The 19,266-nt window shown below is 50.2% G+C and overlaps 1 protein-coding gene across 1 annotated transcript; it reads left to right on the top strand.

Annotated features, from left to right (window-relative positions):
• The first annotated feature begins 4,532 nt into the window (after positions 1-4,532).
• Positions 4,533-14,102, top strand: Alx3 (ALX homeobox 3). Its single transcript, XM_003479217.4, has 4 exons — positions 4,533-4,903; positions 9,980-10,296; positions 12,929-13,057; positions 13,577-14,102. The coding sequence occupies exons 1-4, from the start codon at positions 4,627-4,629 to the stop codon at positions 13,883-13,885; spliced, it is 1,032 nt and encodes a 343-aa protein (XP_003479265.1). The 5' UTR covers positions 4,533-4,626; the 3' UTR covers positions 13,886-14,102.
• Positions 14,103-19,266: the final 5,164 nt, after the last annotated feature.

Raw genomic sequence — 19,266 nt, 5'->3', positions numbered from 1 at the left:
CACCTCAACAAAACCAGACTCTTGATGTAAATGCCTATTGCTATCTGTCCCTCTCTGGCTACTCTGGAAAATCCCTGAGGATACGTGGCACTCTCTCTCTGGTTCCATTCTTTGTGTGGATCCACTGTGGCACAAGGCAAGAATTCAACAAAAACTTGTGGGATGCATGAATGCATAAAACTAATTAATTGAAGAGTTAAAACTGTCCAGAACCTCACCCTTTTATGTTTTATACTAAGCAAGAATAAATTCAGTGAAATTTCCTCCACAGGGGCTGAGGATATAGTTCACAGATAGAGTGCTTGCCTAGCACACAAGGCCCTGGATTCAATCCTCCAAACTGGGAAATAAGAAAAGTATCCTCCACAAAATGATGCCATTGTCCATATGGACACTTGCCACAGAGTCCATTTCCCTTCACGCAAAGGCAATCAATTCAGGTAACAGGAAAATCTCAGGCCCTGTGTATACTGCCACACCACAGACTTATCTCCAACTCTTGGCTCATTTAGTGCATCTCATCCCAACCACTGTGAGGGGAACAGAAAGTATCAGCAGAAAAATATAGGTGCAGGGATAGATTTGGGACCAAGGAACATGATCTCATTCAGACCAGTAAAGCCAGACCTACAGAATCATTCCTTTCAATGTGCCAGTGTAGAAACTAAGGTACAGAGAGGTTAAAAAGGCTTTCCCAGTGAAACAAATCCAATCAACAGAAGAGGAAAAATGGCCCCCTAACTTCCCAGAAATTTTGCCCCAATGCACGACTTCAGTTTGAATCATTATAATCTCAACCAAAGATCCTGAGTATCCACAGCATAAACCTCTTTTAAAATACCACTTGTGAGGAAGAAACACCGGATCTGAAGGTTTATTTACCATTCCTAGCCTGACCTTCCAGGAAGAATGTCACTAATGAGAAACAATCTACTTGGGTTTCCAAACTCAGAATTTTCATAGGGATCAATTTTGAATTTTAGCTTCTAAATAGGACAAGGGTAATGCTGATGTCTTCCCTTCAGAGAAAAGGAAAAAAAAAAAAAAAAAAAAGAAGCAACTGAGTTTTTCCTGTCTGGAAGGAAGTTTTGTAAATGTCAAGCAAATCTCAGATCTGAGGTTACATTTTTCCCATTGTCCCTGCCCCTTCTAGATATCCACTGGGAAAAGAAGGAAAGCTTTGTCCTTTAAGCAGTGTGGGCTAAGGAAAGGACAAAATGAAAGGGAAAGCCGTAACTGGAACCCGTTTCCCTAATTAAACAACTGGCCTTCCTCTTGCGCCAAGAGCCAAAAACTCTGTTCTCAAGACCATATTCCATTCTGGTTCACATCCAATCAATGGGTTGCTTCAATGTGATTGAGACATTTCCTTGCTGGCAAAATATAAGCACCAGGCAGGCAGGGATCACATCTGTCTTGCTCTCTGCCTTAATCCTTGTACCAGCAAGTGTCTGTCACCAATAGGACTTCCCCAATTAAATGAATTTATTAAATAATCAGCCAGTGTAAGACAGCCAAAGTAGTTTTTCCTCGGCAGATGATGAGGGGATTTTTCAAGTTTTTATTATAAGACCTAGAATTATCTGGATCATCTATCAGCTCATCTTATTCTGTGGATATCAACAATAAATGCTATTGTAAGTCAAAAGTTACTAAATACCATGAACGGCGAACTCACAAATTCTCTTAAAAGTCAGTCCCATATTTGAGTTAGTTGTAAAACTTCTCAGGTGTTAGATACCCTGTTGTGTTGGTCTCAGTTTAGCAGAAACTGCCATCTCCCTACCATCCCTGCCTACCACGGCTGGCTGCCAATCGGTGCTCATGAAAACATCTCAGTGGACATCTCAGTGTAACTCTGTCCTCAGTCCATTCTGGCCTCAACTTCCCTTTTGGGAAGAAGTTCTAACTTTTCTGTTAGGAAAACAAAGGTGCATGACTTTAACTTAGTTGTGTGTTAACTAAAGAAGATCTACGAGAGCTGTGTTGGGTGGAGGACTACGGATACGAGTGTACATGGTGGTGGCACTAACAACAGGTTGTATCCACTCTCAGTAAATGAGTCCCTTTCTGGTCTCGGGTCTGTCTCTATAAAATAGGGCTAATCGTGTGTACTTTCTGGGGTCAACGTGAAGAGGAAATAAATCATTGTATGTAGAATGAATGTGATAATACCTGGCACACTGTTAAGTACTATGTAAGTGCTGTATATTTATCTGTAAAATAAGATTGGCCGTGGTATCCCATCATCTGCCCACCTGCCTAGCCAGGAATGCTTACTAACTCAGAGATTCTGTTTCTGTGGTTTCTAAGCACCTGCTCCATCAAACGCCTTCTAGATCGGATGTGGACAAAGATACAAATTTGCACCTGGTTGAAAAAGAGGAGCAGGACAGGATTCTGTCAGTGTCCTGTCTTCCATGGTCCCGAGAGAAAACCCTAGCAGGATGGATAACTCCATATACCTACACGTTCCAAAAGTAACCTGGACCTTCCTGTCTTCAATTGGTAACAGTATCACAGCATGGTAATTCTGTTCAGAGAGTGACAGCTTATATTACAAGGAACTTTTGGGCTTGGTAAAAATGTGTGGGCCCCTGGGACAGCAGAGCCCTATGTTGTGCTCAGCTCAAGGCACAGAACCCTTCAGTCTGGAGTCTGGAGCCCTCTGTCAATGCAGTGATGACACCCAGAAATTTAAACTCTCATTTCTGGAGAAATCATTATCACATCATCTCTTACATTAGCATAGTATATCAAAACATCAGTGCTTCTCAAATATCCCATGCCCATCTGTGTGGCCCATTTTTATGATAATGAAACAGCCTGAAAAAAGTTATTGCCTGAGGCAAAAGATTCAGCATTTAATACAGGCTGCTTTGCTTAACTTGTTGATAACATTTTTCCTGTGTCATGCATGCTTTCTCCCAAATAAGGTGCGTGGTAATTTTGTTGAATAAATGTTCTCAATTGATGCATCCACCTAGAAAGTCACCAATATCCAATCAACAATTACTGACAAACTTTATTAATGATCGATGCAAGTTAGTTGCCAGTGCTGGGATCAACTGGACTCTGGAGAATGGATCCTCCTGGTCTGAGTGAAAACTTAATTTTGAGCTGCACCTCCCTCTAGGCTAGAAATAGCAGCCCCAGGTGCTCCCATCTCTCTGCCCAAATCTGCAGTTTGTGATTAGAGGCCCTAATGGCCATAATGCCTCCAATGTGGTGTTTAAAGTCATAAGGCTTCAGAGAAGTTAAGGTATGTTTAATAATGGCTTAATGACTTCTTGTGAGATGCAAGGCTTCTGGTTCCTGTTTGGCCTTGATTTACAGCCCAACTCTGGCCGAGGACAGCCAAGAAACCCCTTCTAAGCCTCCAACGGAAGAGGGAGGTGTTCACACCAGGCCTCTAGGATTCCTTTAAAAATTGAGAATTCAAATGAAATACAAATTATGTGTGACTCTCCACCCCTTCTGCTATTCTTTGGGGCACTGAAAATATAAATGGTTTAATCTAGACCCAAGGGCTCTTTAATTCATTAGATGTAAGCCCAGCCAGGGGCCCTCTGGTATTTTTTTTCGAACTTTAAGAAGGGAGGGGTTGTTTTTCTTTTCAGAAATGCTAAATTATAGCTCTAACCTTAAGCTTCTTTTTAGCTGGGGAAACTCAACTCATGAGAGTTTATCCTCCCTTTACCCCCAACAATGGTCGCTCTGGGGCAGCTGAAACCCTGGAGCTTGAGTAACAGACAGGACCTGTATGGACACTCTGGAAAGCTTCACTCCACCTTTGCTGCTCACGGGTATGGCTCCTCCACCTGTTCAAAGGCTGCCTGTGCCAAGCCCTGTTCAATCCTGAGTCTCCTTGTCTACCCTGTCCTGTCTCTGCCTTGAAACCTCCTCATAGCACTCTGAGATTAATTCCACCCTCCAGTCAGAGCATGGCACCAAGTGACTGGTTAATTAATGATAACGTCCAGCCCCATTCACAGTTTATAGCTGTTTCCACACCATGTGCCTGCTGTCCCTGTGCAAAACAAGAGATCTCTAAGGGAGTTGTGCTTGCTGAGGTGACCTTTTTTCTAGTCCTTAGAAAGAGTTAGGAAAAGGGGCAGCCCAACTACTGCCCCAGCTTCTTCCCACGCCTGATGTCCAGAGACCAGGACTAGAAGTGTTTGTTGAAGGTTAAGGATCTAACGTCACACTGCCTAACCCACTGGAAAGGCAAAACCCACTAGACTGGCTAACGGGAGCAGTCGAGGGTGCAGCTCTGAGCCGGAATCGCACCCAGATAGGTAGACCAAAGGGATCCGGCCCTCAAAAGACAGCAAGCAATCTTCCTCCACCGCTCCTCAGAATGCCTGGGACACTAAACTCGGGGTGAAATAGGGGGCTCCCGGGCTCCGAGGGGTTAACGACGCGCGGGGCTGCACGTGACGTGGATAGTTCCAGCATTAAGTCAGAGACGCGGGTCCCCTCCTCTACTCCCCCACCCCCCGCGGCGCGCGCCGCTCCCGGGGGCTCCGCGCCCCTGAGCCCAGGTCCCTCCCCCTTGGCGGGCGCTCACAGGCCGCGCGGGGAGCGGAGCCCGGGAGCCCGGCGGCCTGACTGCCCGGAGCCGGCATGGACCCTGAGCGCTGTGCGCCCTTCGGCGTGGGGCCCACACCCGGCCCCTTCGCGGCGGCGGGGGACGAGCCTTCGGGCCCCCAGGGAGCGCCGGCCCCTGCGCCTCACCTGCACCCCACGCCGCCCCGAGGCCCACGGCTGACCCGCTTTCCGGCCTGCGGACCCCTGGAGCCCTACCTCCCGGAGCCCGCCAAGCCGCCCGCCAAGTACCTGCAGGACCCAGGGCCAGGCCCGGCGCTCAACGGCGGCCACTTCTACGAAGGCCCCGCGGAAGGTAACGCGCGACGCGGGGGTAGCGCGCAGCTCGACCCTCTCCTCTCCTTCCCTTCCCTGGCCCGCAGGGGCCTCGCGGCTTCGGTCTCCCGCTGGCCTATTAACTTTTTGTCCATCTCACTTTGCACTCCCGTTGCCGCGGAAGCCACACTGAGGGTGGCCCGGGCCAGGCAGAGGCCAGCGCAGTGCGGGAAGCATAGGCAGCCGTGTTCCCGGTGGCAGCGGGACTGGGAGGCGGGAGGTCGCGGGAGGGTGGAGCAGAGACAGCGGGGCGCCCATTCAGGGCGAAAGCGGCTGAAGCCAGGAAGAGAAAAGAGATCATGCTAGACTGGAGTTAAACTGGAGCGATCACCAACCGACCCAGAAGTCCGGATTGGGCCGAAGGCCTGGGAGCCACAACGAGCCCCGACGCTGCAGGAGACACGCACAGGTTTTGTCTGCAGCCATTGAGGGTGCAGAGGCTGGGACTTGACCCGGAGTGACCAAGGGCTGCGGCCGGCCCTGGCACCTCTCCTCCTCCCACCTAGTCGTCCCCGGAAGATCGCTTCCTGTGCATTGGGCGTTCCGCGGAGTGGCCACAGCTGGTTCCGCAGAGCTCAAGAACGAATAAATGTTTTTAGATCTCAGACTGACCTGACCTCCCCCGTCATGTACGATGATGGCCACTCTTCTCGCCATCTCAAGATCCCTGCACCGGATCCTCAGCACTGAGCTGTCCAAAACAGCCGTAGGCAGGCCTAAACCCTAGTCTTCTCGCACTCTTGAGCTGCGTGCAAAGCCCGGTTGGACCCTGCCAATCCCGGAATGCATGTGAACTGGGGACCTGGCAGGCTGGTCCGCGGCCTCGCCGCCACCCACTGCATCAACCTACCTGTAGGAGTCTCTACAGGCCATCTCCTCTATGCTGCTGCATCCTGCAGCTGAGGCCAAGAGCTGGACCTTCTGAGATCCGCCGTCCCTCCGCTGCCTGTGCTATGCTGGTGCCTCGTGGGCCTCCACAGAGTGGCTTGGCAGCTCTGGCCTTCGTCCAGTCGGGGTTGGTGAGCGTGTAGAGGAGGGTGGGAAGGTTTGTGTGGGTCAGCAGAGGAAATGAGTTAGCCCGCGGAGCTTCATGTCTGTGTCCTTTGAAAGAGGCTCTCCTGATAAAAACCACCGTTGGGACTTAATGAGAAGCAGTTGGCCTGGCTCCTCTGATCCCTGCCAGACGGGCAGGCGGCCGCGCAGCGCCCAGAGCACCTCCGGGGACAGGTACTCGGCTTGGCTCAGCGCTCCGCACGGGGCGGGACCCAGCCCAGGGGCCACCGTCCCGCCATTGGAGCGCGTTCTGCACAGAGCACCCAGGCGCCTGGACAGTCCTGGCAATGCGTGCTTCGTTGAGAGCTGGAGCGGAAGACCGAGATCTGAGATCCGACGGCCGGGTGAGGGAAGGAGGACAACGAAATACAGGGAAAAAAAGTGTAAACAGTAAACCAAAAAAGGAAGAAACTTGGTCATGTAACAGGGGAGGGCTACCAGATCAAGAGGTAAAAGACAGTCAGCAGCTGAGCATGAGTGACAAAGGAATAAATGAACGAGCAAACGACAAAGAAGCAGTGGAAGATCAAACGAAGCGAATAAGTGAGGAAAGGACGAAGGAGGAGAGAGCAGACAAAACGAAAGGGAAAAAGACATCTTAAAAGAATGGAACGCTCCAAATGAAAACAGGTGTGATACGAAAATCAATTTTCAAGCTGAAAGGAGAACAGGCCAAACGAAAAAGAGGCACGCAGTGGTTCGAGGAGAGCCTGGTGGAGATACTGGCCGCCGCTGGCCACCCCAGGTTCCCAGCCTGAGCTCTGCGGGCAGCTCAAGGCTCCGCAGCCAAGCAGACCTAGGTAAGGCTGCCGGAGAGGAGCAGTGTAAGAGGCTTGAGCCACAGAATCTAGGGAATTCTGAGCCACAGAATACAAGGGAAGCGGAGGGCAAGGAGAAGACAGCCTTATTCCCCTGCTTTTAAAATACTGGGCTCCGAGCGTTCCCAGTTCAGACCAGTGAGCTAGCAGCTGCGCCCCATCTGCGGCACGGTCTTTTCCAAGACCCCGCAGTTGCGCTCTTGGAAGCCTCGCGCTCGCTTCTCTCCCTCCGGAAGCCCGCGGGCCTCATTCCTCCCTTTGCAGAGCCCAGCCGTGCTCTGGACCAGATCATTGCCCTAGCAGTGCCAGCCACCTTCACGCTGTGGCGCTTGGCTACCCTGAGGATTTGGGGAGCTGCCCAGCGGTTTCTTCTTACTCCCCCGAGGCCACCAGTCTGTCCCTAAACTTGCTCCCTGACATGGTAACCCGCCCTCTGGAGGTGACTCCTGATGAAATTTTGTCCGCTGCACAGATCCCAAGACCGGTCCAACCGCGGACGAAGTTGAGATTCTTTCCGGAGAACACCTCGGCCCCAAAGGCTGTTGTGCACATTTGTATCCACAGTGGCTGCGGATCCTCGCCCAAAGCTGCCACTGTCCAGGCTTCAAGAAATTCTGCACTCCTTTAGAGTTTATGCCGAACAAATTTGCAATGCGTGGAGATTGCCCAGTGGTTGGTCTTGCTGCCACCACTGCAATGGAAGTTACCCATCTGGGTGTGCTGTGTAGGCAGCCTAGAAGTACAGCTCAATGCTGCACAATTGCCTGGAGGCAGCATCTAGTAGAGACTGGCAGATGTGAGGACTGGTTCAGGGTCAGAGTTCTTTGGCTCCTGGCTTTCACTGTGGACAGACTGCCTCTAGGGTCACTAGTCTTCACATCTGTGCGGGTAGAGGACTCAGGTAAGGGATCTGGGTGCTGAGCCTTAGGCTCCTGAAGTCCAAATGTGTACTCTTTGTCACCCACCTAGTATGAATCAGGTGCAGAGGATCCTACACAAACTTCACATGTGCCCTCCTTACCACAGCAGCCTTCCTCCATTCCTGGGCTGCCTTTCCCTGGTTGCAGACCTCCGTTTACTCCATTTCTATCTGGCTGTCTCCCAGGCCTTGTCAGGAGGCTGCTTGGTGTTCTTTGAGAAGCAATCCTATCGCTCAAAGAGGAATCATGCTATCCTCCCGTTGGAGACCTCCAGCTGATCAAGGAGGTTTCAAGGCAAGGGCAATAAGGATGGAAGCAGTTCTCAGGTCCTTTAAGAGATCTGTAGATTGGCTAGGCATGGAAAGTAAACAGAGGCCAGTGGGCTCGGCCTGTTTCAGGGAGTAGCTCTTCTGAAAAACCCTACCGTGCTTTCATCCCTTTACCCTGACAGCTGGGTGAAGAGAGCAAATTCAAAGACCCTTGATCTTATCATTTCCTCTGAGTAGGCTGTGTTGAGACAGACACTAAAGGTTCAAGAGCGAGATGAGCAAGTCGAAGGCTTTGGGGAGCTCCCTGCAGTATACCCTAAACCCTTGCCCTAAGTTACTCTCACCTCTTTTTTGCCTGGAATCCAAGACAGCCTCTTTTGAGAACCCAAACTCCATTTTGGGAGTCTGCCACGTGTGGGGTGCCCCCTACAGCCTCCTTGCTTTATTTTTAGTTCTTTCATTTAACTTCATGAGTCCACCTTCTACCAAATGAAACTATCGCCAAAACAAAATATGTTGGCCAAGAATGGAAGGCAGAGGCTATGTTTCTCCCCCTAGGTGTCACCTGAATTGTGAGGAAGACCTGCTGTCTGGGCTGTCACTGCTGGAGGGGTGTAGCTGGAGGCCAATCCTTTTTCTGGCTGTTCTAGGCCAATCCTTTTCTGGCTGTTCTAAGCTCCACGATGAGGAGCTTATTTCATAGTCTGGGTGGTCCTGGGAGGTCATAAATCACCTTCCAGCTGAGGAGGACCTTGTCAAACTGTCCTTCACAAGGCAGACCAGGGACTCATCTGACCCACATCCTGAGAAACCTATCTCTCAAGTCCCTTACCACCAGGGACCTGAAACCAAGTCCCTGCTCACTGGGCCTTCCAGGGGGTGAGGCCCCTACTGGAGATGGGCCTGAAGCCAGGAAAGAGGCTGTGAGGCAGTGGGCCATCTTTGTGGCATCGTGGCTGCCGTCTCAGAAGACTGTTGAAGAAGGATTTCATGGGGACAACACAGGGGTCTTTGCCAAAGAGAGGGTGAGGTGACTAGGGTCACTTATTTTTTTTTTTTTCTTTTTTACCAAGCTCTGTTAGTTGATCATAGAGCTCTGTCAAGCTTCCTGAGTGAGGGTTAGCATGTCAGTGTGGGGCTGCTGGGAACTGTTCCCAGTCTGCAATTGAGCCCTCCCTGTCTGTTAATCATGAGCAAAAGGAGAGCAATCAGAAACTCTGGAGGAGGGGATGTGCAAATAGTGGAGAAGGTGCCTCACCTTGGTACTGCCCTCTCAATTCTCCTTCATTGAGCATACCTACCTGGCCTCCACCTCTCTGTTGGTGGAGCTTAAGTCCTTGCCTAGACCTCCAACTTTGAGAGGAATAAGAGAAGCCATCCTTTTGGAAAAATCATATGTCCCATTTGTCCTATTCCAGAACTGGGAGATTTGATGTTGTTGACCTGACACTTAAGAGTTCAAAGCAACAAGGCACAGCCAGACCAGTCAGAGGTGGTCTGAGTATCTTCATGCATTGCCTGCCTGGTCCTGGGAACAGAGCTATGGGCATATAACATGGGAACCAAGGAAGAGTCTGGAATAAGGGAGGCTTCCTGGCAGGGGTGGGAGATGTCAGCTATCCTACCCTCATTCCCTGCCCCAATTCTTGGCCTGCCAAAGTGGCAGTCCTTGCCGTGGCGCCAATCCTGGCACCTCCACACCCTGTGGGATGCACTACCACAGAGCACTTCCCCGAAATGAATCCCTCTCTGGCCCCAGCAGATCTGCCCAGACCACAGAGCACATGGTTCCCCAGGGCCCCCTCCCCAGCTGGAGGCTCAGCAAGCAGCCCTCTGAATGCCAGGCTCCCATAGAAGGTGCCTGCTGGGAGGAAGGGAAGAGAAAGAAGAGGAAGGGGGAGGCGGAGACTGAAGCTTCAATGTTCTTCCCTCCCTCCATTCCACCCACAAACCCCCCTGGTTTGGTTTCCACCCTCCTTTTTGTTTTCCATTGCAGCTGAGGAGAAGGCCTCCAAAGCTGCCAGCTTCCCCCAGCTGCCCTTGGACTGCAGAGGGGGCCCCAGAGACCGGCCCTCTAACTTGCAAGATTCTCCAGGCCCCTGCCTGGCCAGTCTGCGTGTCCCTCTTTCCCCGGGACTGCCTGACTCCATGGAGTTGGCCAAGAACAAGAGCAAGAAGCGCCGTAATCGTACCACCTTCAGCACGTTCCAGCTAGAGGAGTTGGAGAAAGTCTTCCAGAAAACTCACTACCCTGACGTGTACGCCCGGGAACAGCTGGCTCTGCGCACGGATCTGACTGAGGCCAGGGTACAGGTGAGGGCACTCTGGGCACCAGGCTCTCTGGATATCTCAGCCACTCAGATTATGGGCCAGGTCGTGGAAGGGCTGAGAGCAATCCTTACCCCCCAGCCTGCCTAAGCCTGGGCTTGTGGGACTCATTCTGTGTGTCCAGTTCTGCTGCAGCACAGGCCCTTCCAGCCAGGCTGAGGTTTATGCATGCATGGACAGATAATGGCATCTTAAAGTCAAAAGACTATGTAGGTGTTCTAAATGTGCCCCACTTACCAGCTAGTCAAGTGATTTGAGTCATGTCATTGAATCTCAGCAATTTAGGTAGCACCTGATAAGCAGTGAATGTTGAACACATATGAGGGCTGCTCCTAAGGTAGCTACCCAGGATGGGAAGGTACCTGCTGGTAGCATCAGAGTCATTGAGAGCCAGTGACATTCAGCCTCTACCAACTCTCTATCTCTAGCTGGGAGAACCTGGTTTGGACCTCCTCCACCCCACTAACTCTCCCCACAGAGACCAGACATCAGGGATGGAGCTGTAGCTCTCTTCATGTTGCAGAGTGGAGGGTGGCAGACACTGGGAAAGGAGGAAAGAAAGTCTATCAAAGAGCATGAATGTGCCAAGCAGGGTTGGGGCTTGAGAAAGAGTAAGTCTGGCCCAAGACAAAGATGGTTTGTGGGCTCTTTTGAAGGGACTCACTCATTGCAGGCTCTCTGATACCAAGCGGAAGGCGCTGGGAGCCGTGGACTTGGGCTTCTAGGGAAAGGTGAGAAGGTGGCTGCTCTAACAGGTTCACCCAGCACTAAGACCTAACAGAAGCAAAACTCATACTTATTAAATCTTGCATGTAGCCCTTCCAGAGATTCTTTGAAGGTGCTGAGGCAGGGACCAGCTCTGGGGCACATGAAACTTGGTAGACTAGTCTGTAGAGGACAGCTGTCATGGAACAGAGAAGTCCTAACAGATGGATTCAACACATCTGTCATGAAAAGCTTTCCCAATTTTTGAGGCCCCTAGAGTAGGAAAGTTTTCTTTGGCAGGCAAATGATACCTACCCATAAGCCCACCCTGTGGAGAGGAATAATAAGACCACACAGGGGATAATGTATGGAGCAGGTCCCAGCGAGGCAGAGGTCTATAATAGGGATTCTAAGGGGAAGAGGGGTTGAAAGGGAAGTAACTCCCAGTAAAGTTATCAGATTGGCTGGCCTTGCTTCATCTGTGAGGGAGGGAGGGAGGGTAGAGACAGAAAATCCAGAAAACTGAGCAGACAGGGTGGCCTTCCCTCACCTTGACCAGATCTGCTGTGACATCTCTGGAACCTGGGAATGAGGGGCTAGGTGTATGTACATCCTCTTAATCGTCAGGACCTTAACCCACCTGATTGAGTAGGAATGACCATTGGGGAAGGCAGTCTGTGTGGGGATTCTCATCTCATTTCATCTCAGCCAGAATAGCTGGATTGTGCATTCACGTGTGTGCGTGCACGCACACATGCATACACACTCACATGCATGTAACTTCTTTTGTTGTGATTTCTAGCTAGATGCCTGCAAAGCAGTAGTTGTGTTTGCTTTTGTTTTGATATTACCAACATCTCTCCCAGACCTTGATCTACAAACATTAAATGATAGAAATAAAAAATATACACACCAATACACATAAATATAACAGTATAGGGCATATACCAAACAACATATCCATCCCAGTTAAGTATGCAATATGCACAACAAATAGACATGCCATCCTCACCTCATAAGAGCCTATATATGAACAGAAGCAATTCCCAAATGGATCCTGGTGACAGTATTGGTGAGAGAGGTCAGGGTATTATACATGTCCAGTGGAGGTGCACCACCTGCATATGTGTACTGGGGAGGTGGGAACCCCGGCAGCAAAAACCTAAACAAAGGTAGGAAGGAACAAAATTGAGGACAGTCTCAAAGGATCACAAGATTGGGAGCTTGGGAGGCAACTAAGAACAACTGAGTACTGTTGCTGGGTAGGACATGGGGCTATGGAGGGGGCAGAGACCAATTTCAAGGGGCCTTGTTAAGAAGCTGGGCTCTAGGCCAAGACTCCAGGGAGCTACTGAGGGTATAAAAGGGACCATGATTGGGGCTGGGGATTTAGCTCAGCGGCATAAGCGCCTGCCTTGCAAGCAGGCAGTCGTGAGTTGGATCCCTGGTACCGATGAAAAAGACAAAAAAAAAAAGGACCATGATCTGAGCAGAATGTCTTTATGATTTCTCCGATGATGCAAGGTGGATAGCCTGGAAAAGGAGACAAAGCAATGAGAGTAGAACCCCAATAATCTAGGCACCGGGCCTCCCAGGAAGTGCTCTGGGCATCTGATGTCCACAGACCCCTTACTACCCTAGCCAGGCACACCAGGCTGGAGAAACAGTGACTCTGACTCAGCTTGGAAAATGGTAGCCGGCACCCCTGGGACCAATAAACATGGTTCGGGCTTGAGCCTCTCCCAGTCTCCCACGGCCCAGAGAACAATGTAGATTTATAAGCAGCTCAGAATCTTCTAGTCAGGAGCCAGCCCCAAGCCCATGGGAGGACATAACAGTCAGCTCTCTCCCTAGAAGGTGCACTCTTCAGGTGCTCTAACATGCCCTCAAACCCCGCAACACTCCTCCTCAGGTCTGGTTTCAGAACCGCAGAGCCAAGTGGCGGAAGCGTGAGCGTTATGGGAAGATGCAGGAGGGTCGGAACCCCTTCACAGCTGCCTATGACATCTCTGTGCTGCCTCGCACTGACAGCCATCCCCAGGTAAGGCCCCAGACCACCCACTCTGAGTTAGAGTTTAGCCATGCTCCACAGAATCACCAGCAAGATTAGCTCTGGCTCAAGGGAAGCTGGAGCAGCATCAGGGCCTTGGGTGACCTGAGTAAATCACTTAACTTTTTCCTCTGCAAAATTGAGGCTTTTGCCTGCCTCATGAGTGATGCACTCAGAACACAAAGGAATCACAGAAGAAAGTTTAGCAGTGGCAAGGGCCTCCTACGTTCCAAGAGACAGCCCTAGGCCAAGTAGAAGTTTCCTGGAAACTTTTTGGGACCTCAAGGATAGTGAGAGAGAGAGAGAGACAGAGACAGAGACAGAGACAGAGAGAGACAGACAGACAGAGACAAGAGACAGAGACAGAGACACAGAGAGAGAGAGAGACACAGAGAGAAAGTCAGACAGAGAGACAGACAGAGAGACAGAGACAGAGAGAGCACTACGAGGTAAAACTGATAGTTCCCAGGGCCACTGGCTCATGGACTTTCTTTTTCCCTCTCTTTTCAGATGCAGAACTCCTTGTGGCCCAGCCCAGGACCTGGGAGCCCAGGGGGCCCCTGCCTTGTGTCTCCAGAGGGCATCCCTTCCCCATGCATGTCTCCATATTCCCATTCCCATGGGAATGTGGCTGGCTTCATGGGGGTGCCAGCATCCCCAACAGCCCACCCTGGCATCTATTCTATCCATGGCTTTCCCCCCAACTTGGGAGGCCACAGTGTTGAGCCCTCCCCAGATGGTGACTACAAGTCCCCAAGCCTTGTCTCACTCAGGATGAAGCCCAAGGAACCACCTGGCCTGCTGAACTGGACCACGTGATAAGTTGAATGGACACGCAGACTAAGCTGCCCATCTCCTTTTCTGTTCCCGGTTGCTCCTGGTCCACCCTTGCCTGGACACCAGAGAGTATACATTTCTGCCTCCAAGCCCAGACGGAACTGGAGGCCAGGGAGAGAGGCTGGGACCCTCAGCATCCAGCAGAAAACAGTCCACAGGGTCTTTTCTCTTAAAATAAAATGGAACTGCCTAGGAGGAAGAGGGTTTCAAAGTGGGCAGGATTTTTCCTGTCATAAACTGAGTGCTTCACTCAAAGTGGGATAAAGGGAGCGATACCCAGGTCTGCTTCCTCAAGACTTTGCCTAGATCTGTCTGTCATCTCTCCAACTGAAATAGCTTAACTAGTTTCTCATTTGGGGAGTCCAGAAACATAAGAGGAGGATGCAGGTTAAACGGGGAGAAGCTCTTTGGGACAGGAGAAATCAGTCTTCTTTGACCACCTAAAAGACCTTGCATCTGCTTCCCCTCCACCAGGGGGCGTGCACCCAGTCTCCGGCTGACTGGCTGGAAGGTCTGAAGGTCAGCATAAAGGATGCCTGTGTCCTGTGCCCCAGCCACCCAGTATGGTGGCCTGTACTAGATCTCCCAACATGCTCCTCCAAGTGGGCAAAAATTCCATCAGCAGCCACCAAATATTTGGAGTCACTTCAATAAGATCAGGCCAGGGCTATGCTGTGGAAACTATAGTGAATTTTGGGTCAGAATAAAACAGAATTCTTTAGTTTCTCAGTCCCTGAAATCCCAACCCGCATTTTTATAAAAATACTTTTGTTTAAAAAAATATGCTGCCCAGCATAGTAATAAAAGTGGTGGTGTTTTTTATACCAGAAAACTGTCTATTCCCAGTACTTTGGTACCTGGTTACCTTAAGAGTGCTCTGTGTCTGGGGTCCAGGCTGGGCAAAGCCCTCCTGAAGGGGCCAACAGTGATCCCAGAGTCTTGGTCAGTAGTAGTGAGCCTATGGCACACACGTTTGTATCACTTAAAGCTCTAAAAGCTTCACCATTACTGGTCTAGGGGAAGATGGGCTTGCTAAAAAGCCTTCAAGGCCAGTGCATGCCATCCCTGGTCCTGTCACCTGCCCAGGGTCTCTGGGGCTTCAGCTGGTGCTGAGAGGCAAGGAAGACAGCCCAGTTCTAGGGCCAGCTTCATTTGGTAGGGAAATTTGAGGGTGGGGATAGGAGTCAAAAGGTTGAAATAAGTTAATGTACGACAATGACAAGAACAGAAGTAGAGGATGCCCACCGAGGGCCCTGAGCTCCTGTAAGCTGGGACCCCAGTGGGCTGGGGGTGGGGCAGTCACTTCCCCCAGATGCCCTAGGAGCACGTCTGAGCTGTGGGGCAGAGACAAAAACCAGAACTCTTTCTTGTGGTTTCAGAGTATTACCCATTCTATCCTTCATCCCCACTTTCTGCCTTATCTCTGGAGCCTGGAAGGCAGGAAAAAAGCAGGCCTGGCCCTCCCACCCTCCCAGTAAACACAACCACATTGCTCAGAAGAATTCCGTCTCAGCTACAGCCGAGCCACCCCCACCCCACGCTTCATCTTTCAGGCACAGAGAAACCCAAGCACACAAAGACACATTAGTGTCGTGCTTATTCCCAATCAGGGAGCAAGTCCTCCTTTGGATCAGATTTCCCAATGAAGACAGTCACAGTGAGGAGGCTACACATCCCCCCAGAGGGGCCAGTGCCTGCTTCTCTTTCCTCCCCTCCCTAGCTTGTGGTGGTGACTTTCCTCTCTATCCTGACACTGACAGGGGGTGGGGGGCATCAAGAAGGGCAGAAGCAGGAAAGTCTCCCCTGGCTACCACTGATGGAGGAGCCTCCTGTACCTTCACTCTCTGGTCAGCCATGCAACTGGGGCTTAAACCCCCATTTGTAACTCTAGGGCTCACTGTACTCGAAGATTCTTCACCCACTGGGTAGACAGCAAAGTTCAGGGCCTTCTGTCCTGTGAAAGTCAGAGAGCAGCAGAGAAAGATTAGTTTATTCCACAAACGTGTGTTGAGATCCCGCTCTGTGCCAGGTACTGTTCTGTGCCAGAGATAGGGCAATGGTCAAGAAAAACAAGATTCTTCTTTTGGCATAGAATGAAGAAGATGGAGAGAAAATAGAGGAAAGGATATGGAAGTCCAAGCAAAAAAAGCCAAAGAGGTAAAAACAGAAGAAAATAAATTCGAGCCTGAGATCGAGGCAGCAAGAGTGTAGAGGCAGGCAGAGCCTATGGGCAGAGGCCAGGAGAGGGCCTGAGCTGGGAGAACTGCAAAGGGGGGGCACAGGGAGGCCAGTGACTGGCTACTGGCTCCCATCCAGGGTCATCCACCCACAGCTCATATTTTTCTGTCCAGTGACAGCTAAATGAAGAGAAAGCTAACTTTACAACCGCCCACTTCACACATAATGAATATGAATGGGTATCCAGAGCCCGTTCCATGGGACTATCATGAGCTGACAGGTCCTCCCACTGACTGGGCCATCCCAGTCAGCCTGTCCCCCAGCTGGGGTAGGCAGCCCTTCCACCTGCTTCCCATTAGCCATGTCCCCTCCTCCTCTACACCCATAGGACACAGCCCCCATTTCTAGATGTCCCTGACCCTGGCCTCACTCCAGAGGTGAACTGAGGCCTCAGCCTGGACCCTATAATTTCCCTAGGGCCTGTTTGGGCTCTATTTACTCCTGGGACACTGAAGGGAAGTGGCCTCACCTGGATTCCCACCTTTAGGGAAGGTTCTAGGATGTCTGCCCTTTGCTGGAGCTCTTCTCTGCCCCTAGGAGGCGGCCAAAAATTCAAGCCTTAAAATTTGGTTCTGGCAGGAGCCTGATCACTGTGTCAGGCAGGCTGGGAGGGCCTAGCCAGGGGGTCCAGGCCTCCTCCTTCAGCCAAACAGTAGAAATGCATCTCATTAGAGGCATTCAATCCCCCTTCCTCTCTTCCTCTAGTCACCTTAACATCAGCCTGAATTACAAACCCAAAGTGCAGGCCCTCTTCAGACTAGACAGGAACAGAGCCTAGCACACACAGGAGCCAGGCAGCCATTTACTCCCCTGACACAGCTGATGGAGAACCACTTTACCCCTGCCCAACCTCCTCCACCACTGGCTCAGCCTACCCATTTGTACCAGGAAGACAAGAGCATACGCATCTGTTCCTGGAGGCCTTGTTACTGAGGCCAGAGCCTCCCTCTTCCCACTCAAGAACTGTGGGCTCCCCTAGTCCAGTCTGTTCTCTGGGAAGGGGACATTATCTAGGATCACAGGAACCTAGAGGTGTTTGTTTCTGAACCCTCAAGGGAGGTGAGAAACTGGTGTCCCATTCGTCTAGACACTCAGGGCAGGAACCTGGCACAGGGCCTAGTTCTAGAGCAGGCTCTAGGTGTGATGCAGGGATGCATGGCTGAGTGGTCGTCTCTTCTCATAGGCCTCTGGATTCAGAGGAATGAGCTACGATAGGGGACTTAAAGGCCCAAGAGTTCCGGTCCCTTCTAGGAGACACAGAAAATGGGTAAATATTTATAGGTTAGAGTCAGAGGGAACCTAGCAATGCAAACAATTTCTACCGCTTATTATTGCGCCTTGTAGCGAAATATGCATTCATTAGACTTTATTCAGTCTTCAAAATAGGGCTATAACAAAGTTCATAGCTAACCCAACTGAGGCCTAGCACCTGATTACCTCTAGGTTCCTCAGAGACTAAATGTCAGTCTGAGTAAATCGGGGCTCTAGCTAAACTGTTGTATTATAAGAGTGGCCTGAGGCTGTGTCAAATGTCAAATGAAGGAAACAACTATTGTGTCTCTGAGCAGTCTGCTCACTGGAGGACAGACAGGAAAGTGGCCTCCAGGAGACACGCCCAATAGATAAGACAGGGACAGCTGATACAGGAGTTCTCTGGAACCAGAAGAGAAATTGAGGCTTGGGATAAATAGGGGAGGAATAGCAGGGACCTTGAGGGTATATATTCAGGGCCAGCCACGGACTAGGCCGAGGCCAAGCTTTGGTGGTCCAGCCAAGGCCTAATGCAAGGGACATTTGCCATGAATCTTCTGTGCCAGTGACCCTGCTAGAGCAAGTACCAAGGTGAACAAATAAGCATAAGGGTACATAGGTGATGCTGGGGAACAATGATTAATAGAGGTTCTAACAATGTATATTGCAAAGATCTGGACTTGACTCTGGCTTTAGTCCCTTTTTGTAATAACCTTGGCCAAGTTTTTTCTTTCTGTACTATAGTTTTCTCATCTGCAATATAGGAGTTGCAATGGTATTTGCTTTGGGCGTTACTATAAAAGTTATTTTACATAAAGTACTTAACAACAGTGGCTGGCACATAGTAAGTATTCAATACTGACTACTTTGTAGAAAATGTGCCTTCAAGAATCTCATATCATACCTAATACCAGGTTGGTGTCTAGCAGACTTTGCCCCATATTAACAAGGGGCAATTCCTATTTTCAAGGTGACGCAAACCTCAGGGTAAGCCTTTCCATCCCTCAATAGATAAAGCAGCAACAATCCTGAGCCAAGTTAGCAATAGTTAACATTCTATGTATTTCCGCCATTTAGAGAGCCTTCATGGATCCTACCCATCACAAGACATTTCTCCAAGATATTTCTGTATAAAACCCAGGTTTAAGTGGCTCACCTAATACACTTTGAGGCTGTAAAAAGCCTTCCATCCCTAAGCCACCACCTGGACTGATAGTTAAAGGATTCACTAACCCAGGTTTGATGGCCTGTGTTCTTTTCTACAGTTCAGAAGAGATAGGGGGGAAGTGAAAAGAAGGGAAATGAAAAGATAGAAGGAGACTGAAACCTCAGGCCAGGCCATTTTAGCAACCCAGATGCTTGCTGAAATAAGAAGGTAAAAAGATCTATCTTCCCTAAATGGAAATCTCAAGATACAACTTCTTGTTAGGCCTGGGAAAAAAATCATTATGCATACAAAACTGTATTGAACTGCCTTCCCTGTACAAATTACTTTGGGGAGAAAGAGCTGATCAGTCATAAGGGCTCCCTATTCCTTCCACTTGGCTGCTCCTAATCATGTTGGCATTCAAGTCTGTCCTGACACTGAGTGGTTCCCTGGCAAGCACTGAACCAATAAGTGGACTTTCCCCCAAGAATGTTTTATCAGACAAGACCCCTGTGAAGACTTAAGACCTTATATACATTGTCTATAAGGAATCTTACAGCAATTCTGAAAAGTGAATACCTCTTTACCAGCACCAAAATAGTAATATCCTCTGAAGTAGTTTGAAGGTGGTGGGAGGTAAAGACAGCGATGACCGGCATCTGAGAGTGAATGTAGTTTCTAGGTTTAAACTGACACCTATCAAAAGTTTTGCTTCTCCCTTAGCCAT

Source organism: Cavia porcellus, unplaced genomic scaffold (assembly GCF_034190915.1).
Source record: "Cavia porcellus strain 051 isolate PalLab524CR breed Dunkin Hartley unplaced genomic scaffold, mCavPor4.1 scaffold_1, whole genome shotgun sequence".
NCBI lineage: Eukaryota > Metazoa > Chordata > Mammalia > Rodentia > Caviidae > Cavia > Cavia porcellus.
Note: the sequence above shows the minus strand (reverse complement) of the source record. Positions and strands in the feature narration are given on the sequence as shown.